This window comes from Protobothrops mucrosquamatus, unplaced genomic scaffold, assembly GCF_001527695.2.
Source record: "Protobothrops mucrosquamatus isolate PMUCROS unplaced genomic scaffold, P.Mucros_1.0 scaffold2973, whole genome shotgun sequence".
In the NCBI taxonomy this organism is placed as follows: Eukaryota; Metazoa; Chordata; class Lepidosauria; order Squamata; family Viperidae; genus Protobothrops; species Protobothrops mucrosquamatus.
The window spans coordinates 157,582-164,426 of NW_015388994.1; the positions used below are offsets into that span (position 1 = coordinate 157,582).

Sequence of the window (6,845 nt, forward strand, 5' to 3'; positions counted from 1 at the left end):
TTAGCACGTGTATGTATATTGTTCCTGGTGTATGATATTGTAGATAGTATAAGATAAACCACTGTTTACTGTGTTTACTCCTGGGCTATCTCGCGCAATAAGATTGTGCACGCTCTGACATTTTTTAATATTGGAGGTTTATAAAAAGAGATTGGACAGCCATCTCTCTGGAATGGTTTAAGATCTCCTGCTTGAGCAGGTGGTTGGACTAAAAGATGTCCGAGGCCCCTTCCAATTCTGTTATTCTGATAAAAAAAATTTCTCCTTGCGTAATAAGGTGGGGAAGGAGAAATCAGGTTTCTCTCCCTAGGAGGGACGGGAGGTTAACTTTAATGGTAGACACCATTAATGGTAGGGAGAGGAATACTGGGCCCTTCTCACCACACCTCCTGGGTCTCTTTCAGGGCTTCACAACTGGCAGGTGATGTGGGGCTGTGAGCTCAAGAAAGATGGGAGCAAAGGAGGGTTTTTGCACTATGGCTACGATGGGAGGGACTTCATCAGCTTTGATAAGGAGACCCTCAGATGGGTGGCAGCTCAACCCCAGGCTGAGAAGGTCAAGGAGAAATGGGAGGATCATCCAGGGTGGACCCAGAAGAAAAAAATCTACCTGGAGAAGACCTGTATTGAGTGGCTCCAGAGATACTGGTTCTACAGGAAGAAGGCTCTACAGAGGATGGGTGAGTGGCAAAGGGGGGCTCCATTGAGCAGGTTTCTGTGGGCTCTCCCCTCCCCATATTATTTCTGTCTTGCATAGCCAAGGGGGTGGTGTGATGTCTCAGTGGTTAAGAGAAAGCCAACAGACCAGGTTCGAGACCAGAGTGCCACAAGATGATGGAAATGTCCTCAGACACCGCTGGCTCAATGGCCTTGAAACAGAGATGAACACTGCCCCCTAGAGGCGGCAATGAAGAGTGGAGTAAAATCCTCAGGGAGTCTTTTACCTTTTACATAGCCAAGCCATCTTTTAAACTAGTCTTTACAGAAAATGGTCAAGCAATATCCCACATCACATTACAGAAGAAAACAATCCTCAAATGTCTCCTAGAATAAGTTATTCAAAGATTAAGAAATTAACCGAGCAAGATATTAATGCTGCAAGACCCAGTTCTATTTCCCTGAGAAAATCCTGCATAGGACAGTTGGGGGAGGGGGTGGGCAAAATTGAAATCAATCCCCTAGCAATACAATGATTTTTTGTCAGAGTGACAACTTTACCCAAGTTCTAGGTATAAATCTAAACAGATTCAATGCTTCTATCTCTGAGGGTCCTGGTGGTTCAGGAGAGGAGAAAACCAGTGAGAGAGCATGACCAAATTAATGTCTTCCCACTTATGAAATTGCATTAACAGAAATATTAGAAATCCTGGTAACTCCAGTGTTGCTGTTTCTGCAGAGCCCCCAGTGGGGAACCTGACTCGCAAGGTGGTTGATGACAGCCTGGAGGTCCTCATCTGCCAGGCCTTTGGCTTCTACCCCAAGGAGATCCAGGCCACCTGGACCAGGGACGGAGAGATCTGGGAAACCAAGACCTCTAGTAGGAACGTGTCCCCCACCTCAGACGGGACCTATTATGTCAGGCTCTGCATTGAGATCGACCCCAAGGAGAGGGACCGTTTTAGGTGTCGCCTGGAGCACAAGGGCTTGCAGGGGCCCCTGGTCTTGGCTTTCAAGAAGGAAACAGGTGAGAGGTTCAGGAGTTGGACATATAGAAGCAGATTTTTCACCAATGTGGGGAAATGGAAAGAAGAAGGCTTTCTGTTGTGTTATCTCTAGTTTTCAGGTGGAGAGCAGGAGAGAATGATTTCTGACAGGTGAGTTAGAAGCTGAGAGCAAAGTTATGAAGATATATGACATATTGTCATGGATGTTCCTTCGGCCCCCTCTCCGGATGTGATATTAGCCAGGTCCTGGCACCTCTGGGGAAGGGAGCACAGCACCGGTGTGATTCAAATATGTGAACAACCGGTTCTCTGTGTGGATGCCACTTCTGGAAGACCATTCTGGGCCTGGGCAACAAAAAATTACCTACCAGTTCTGCCGAAGTGGTGCGAACCATCTGAATCCCACCATTGGAGCATAGGGATGCATATAGACATGGACCAGGGAGTGGAGGGCTCTGGCTGAATGGAGCAGCCACAATCAGAATGACTTGATGGGCAGCAGCTGAGCCCAAGCAGAGGGAGCCACAGTTGCAGCAGGTTAACCTGGAGGCTTCAGGCAAAGAAGGGGAGCAATTGCTTGCAGTCAGCGAGGATGAGGGGGTGGAGTCCATGCCTCCCCCCAATCCAGGGCAGGTATTTCTGCTTCTTGTGTTTTGAAATTTGGGTCTCTGGTTTGTGCCTTGATCTGGTGCCTTGCCTCGTGGACTAATTCAAGCCTTTGGAACTCTTGCTTTGTCAAAGGCCTTTGTTCTGGCTTCTGCCGGGCTTCGGGAATTGAGACTGCTCTGCTCCTCTTCCTGATTTTTTAAAAACTCCGGGTGGAACTCAAGAGAGGCCTTTTGTTATTCAAGAGCTGCTGGGAACTGTTTATATCAGGGATCAGGCAGCTCAACCTTTTAACCTATTGCTGTGTGTGCATGTGTGAGCAAAGCAGCACAGATATGATATGATTTCATATGATATGAAAGAAATGGAATGAAGTTGAAAGATTATTTTCCTTTCTGGTAGAGTTATCTGATGGGATACGTTATACCTTGTCATTCAATGCCCTTTTCAGTAGAGGACGTTAGACTTTTGTCAGCCCAACAAGGTAGACCAGACTAAAAAAATCAATGTCAATTACTTTAGTATTACTCATTTTATAAAAGTATAATGACCAAACCTTGAAGTCTGGACATGCTTCCCCCTCCCTCCATTTATCTTCAGGTGAACTAGGGACAGATCTATTTGATACCTTTGCTTAAGCTGATTTCTTGGCCCAGGCTGAAGCACCATTTACCTGACTGCTGCCTTGGTTGTGGCTCTTCCTTCTGCCCATTAAGGGCTATTTACCCCTCCCTCTTCTGCCTTGGAGGGGAGGGGCTTCTTTCAGGTGGGGGTCCTTCCTGGAGGCCAGCAAAGATTGGAAAATGTTACCTTGCTCAGCATCTCTCTAATCAGGACCATGTTTCTCTTTCTTTAGCTACATTGTGGTGGATTCCTGAGGGAATTGTGATTGCCATATTCTTGGTATTTGGGATTATCTTCCAGAAGTGTAAGTGAAAACACATCCACTGAACACCTAACCCCGTGTCTTTCTGAGTGAACTAAGTTGGTGTGAATGATTGAGCCTCCCTGAAAGTTACAACCAGGACCCTTTCAAGCTCCTTCCCCACAAATAGCATTTTGAATAGGAGTCAAAAGGAAAAAGAAACTAGGCAGCCATTTTTCAACTCCTATACATCTCAGAAGTTCAACAATCCTGTTGTTTTGCAGGGAGCCTCTTTGGCCTCAGTGGACTTACTTCAGAGGAGCAAATATCAGGAGCTCAAAAATCAAAGAAAAGTCACATAAATGATATGAGAAGCACTAGGAAAAACCCCCCCATAATCCTGCCCCTGAAGAAGGTCAGGGAAGTTCAATGGGAAGATGTGGGCAGTGGGGGAGGGGTCCTATGCTCTCTGCATAGGAAGGTCCAGTGGTAGAAGGAGCTGCTGCGTGCTCTGTTCCTACTCAGAGCAAGAGACATCAGAGAGCAGATGGATGTGAGAAGTGTCTCCTCAGTTGAATTTCACCAAGTGTGGCTCAACACAGGCTTGTAATTTTCTCAGCAACATTGTGGAAGTGTTTGCCATTTTCTCCTTCCAGAATGTGCCTTTTGACCTGCTTGCAATTTGTCTTGCTTGCTTGCCGGTCTTGGGTGCAAGTGCCAAGCCAGTCAGACCCAGCCTGGCCTTTCAAGATCAGCCAATGTTACTAGTTCTTCAGGGGCTTTGGACTATAAATCAAAACAAATGTAGTTGGATAAGAACTATCAAGCTTGGAATATATGAAGAATACCATCTGTCTGGCACCAATAACAGGATTCCCAGAGGTCTAGCATCATTGTTTAAAATAAATGAATGTTGATTTGGGACAGGGTCCTTTTGGGAACAGCCCTGCTGGCCACCTTTGAATGGTTTCAACAGCACAGGGAAACCAGGACTGTGACATTCCATAGGACAGTGATGGCAAACCTTTTAGAAACTGAGTGCCCAAATTGCAACCCAAACCCACTTATGCATCATCGGGTGCCGGGTGGGTGTGGCTCATTGGGTGGGTGTGGCCCATTGGGTGGGCGTGGCTGCGATGGTAACAGCAGACTGGGTTGGACTAAAAAGTTCAATCAATCAATTCCAACTTTGCAAGATCTTTTTTTTTTCCCTCAAGAAGTTGAGGGATTGACTGATTGATTGAACCTTTTTTTTTTTTTTTTGCACATGGCGGTGGAGGCTTAAAGCGAAAAGGTTTTATAAAACCCAGCTGAAGGCCTAGGACTGGGGCAATGGCGTGCGTGCCCACAGAGAGGGCTCTGAGTGCCGCCTCTGGCACCCGTGCCATAGGTTCACCACCACTGCCATAGGAGCTCTAATAGGAGCAAGGAGAATTTCAACTTGATTATTCCTCAATAAACCCCAGGAATGTTCCATTTCATTTCCCCCCAACCAGCAGCTCTTGACAGCCAACAATTCTGCTCTTTGTCAGAAACAGAAGGGAGCATTAATACATGTTTCCCAAGATGCTAGGTTATAATCTGACCAGTTAGTCCATCTGGGCCTTCTGGAGGTCTTCAGCCTGAATCCTTCTCTGTCTCAGACAGCTGCTGTTCAAAAATTAACCAGCGTCCCTCTCTTTTTGCCATTGATCAGGGCGAAGATGCAGGAAAAATTTCCATCAAGACGTGTCAACTTGCTCTGATCCCGTTTCTCTAGAAAAAGCTTCCTTCTCTCCCTATGAAGATGAGATTCAGTCACAGGCAATGTTCCAACCTAAAATTAGCTCAAAGGTGAGTCTGACTATTGCTGATGTCTATTTAAGAGACTAAACTCCACTCTTGGAAAATACCTGGGAGACAAGAGCATCTGGCTTGTTGTGGTGGGGAATTGTTAAGATATTTAAAATGTAATAGCTGGAGCAGTGAAGGATTGGACAATGAGTAAGAACAGACACTTATAGCTAATGGGTTGAAGAGAGCTGGCCACTGCATGAGAGAATCTGAGCTGTAATTGGTTGCTGTGAGAGTAAAGGGAGAGTTTCCTTGTTCCAAGTTTTTTTTCTGTGAGGCAACCTGAGATGTGATTGGTTGCTGTGAGAGTGAAGGGTGAGTTTCTTTGTTCCCCGCTTTTTTCCTCTGAGGCAACTTGAGTTGCGATTGGTTGCTGTGAGAGTGAAGGGGGAGTTTCTTTGTTACCTGCTTTTTTCCTCTGAGGCAACCTGAGTTGCGATTGGTTGCTGTGAGAGTGAAGGGGGAGTTTCCTTGTTTCCCCGCCCTTTTGCCCTGTGTGCTCTCTGTAATTTACTTCATGATGTTTCTCCTATGTTGATTTACCTGACAATGCTCCTGTTTGCCTCTCTTATTTACTGTAAATATATTTATTTATATAAAAACACAAGTTCTGGTCAGTGTCTCTACTCCATTTGGACACCGGCTGTGCAATTCCCTGATAGGAATCCAACCTCTAAGTCTTTCCAAGGTAGCCATGGAAGATGGTGGCCTGCCTGGAAGTTCCTTTGGAGCTCAGCCCCTCTTGCCTGGGGCCCTCTGATCAGCTTAACTGCTGGGAAGATTCAGTCCAGTTCACCCTCTCCACCCACCAGCTCTGAGGGAAGAATGTGGGAAGCAAGTATTGGGCACCCTGGAAAAATAAGGATGTCTCTCCAAGGAGTACTGAAGGGGAGGGAAAGAAAGAGATTGGGGTCTAGAATAACATGATGAAAGGGAGGGACGTCCAGGAAAAAAGCTGCTTGATAATGATGAGCTGGAGGGGTAACAAGAAAGGAACTCTAGGAGAGAAATGAGGATCCCTCCGCAAGAATTCTTCTCTCTAGGGAGGAACTTTCTGGGGATGAGAACTGCAAGCTCTTCTTCAATTTGGCTGCTTGCCCCCATGCCTGCCGGGGGTTTCTCTGGGGTAACAGGTAGATAAGGAGAGGAGAGAAAAGTCCTCCTCATAAAAACCAGGGTGTTAACTTCCTCCATTTTCTCTCTTTACACAAAACGCATCCTACGAAGGGTGGAGACCCGAGAGAGTTTCAACATTGCCCAGTGGAGGAAGCAACAGATGCCAAAAAGGTGGCAAACCTGAAACAGAAACAGAAATCAGAGTTGGAAGGGACTTTGGAGGTCTTCTAGCCCAACCCCCTGCTCAAGCAGGAGAACCTATACCTTTTCAAACAAATGGCTGTCCAGTCTCTTCTAAAGAGCCTCCAGTGATGAAGCACCTACAACTTCTGGAGGCAATTCGTTCCACTCATTAATTGTTCTAACTGTCAGGAAATTTCTCCTTAGTTCTAGGTTGTTTCTCTCCTTAATTAGTTTCCATCCATTGCTTCTTGTCCTGCCCTCAGGTGCTTTGGAGAATAGCTTGACTCCCTCTTCTTTGTGGCAGCCCCTGAAATATTGGAACACTGCTATCACGTCCCCTTATTTCTTCTTTTCACTAAGCTAGACATACCCAATTTCTGCTATCGTTCTTCATGCGTTTAAGCCTCCAGCCCTCTAATCAATTTCATTGCTTTTCTCTGCATTCTTTCCAGAGTCTCAACATCTTTTTTGTATTGACACAAGCAAAACTGGATGCAGTATTCCCACTGTGGTCTTTCCAAGGCACTATAAAGCGGTGCTAACACTTCGGGTGTCTGGATTCTATCCCTCTGATAATG

General features: G+C 46.1%; 1 protein-coding gene across 1 annotated transcript; it reads left to right on the forward strand.

Annotated features, from left to right (window-relative positions):
* The first annotated feature begins 409 nt into the window (after nucleotides 1-409).
* On the forward strand, nucleotides 410-5,830 carry LOC114923339 (major histocompatibility complex class I-related gene protein-like). The gene is made up of 3 exons (XM_029286142.1): nucleotides 410-680; nucleotides 1,397-1,684; nucleotides 5,781-5,830. Exons 1-3 carry the CDS (start codon nucleotides 425-427, stop codon nucleotides 5,828-5,830), a joined length of 594 nt encoding a protein of 197 aa, XP_029141975.1. The 5' UTR covers nucleotides 410-424.
* Nucleotides 5,831-6,845: the final 1,015 nt, after the last annotated feature.

What these genes read in the sequence shown, in the direction of transcription:
- LOC114923339 (XM_029286142.1), top strand. Translation starts at nt 425, where the DNA reads ATGTGGGGCTGTGAGCTCAAGAAAGATGGGAGCAAAGGAGGGTTTTTG. An exon ending in GAAGGCTCTACAGAGGATGG is followed by an intron (nt 681 to 1,396) that starts GTGAGTGGCAAA and finishes CTGTTTCTGCAG; the next exon opens with AGCCCCCAGTGGGGAACCTG. An exon ending in GGCTTTCAAGAAGGAAACAG is followed by an intron (nt 1,685 to 5,780) that starts GTGAGAGGTTCA and finishes TCCACCCACCAG; the next exon opens with CTCTGAGGGAAGAATGTGGG.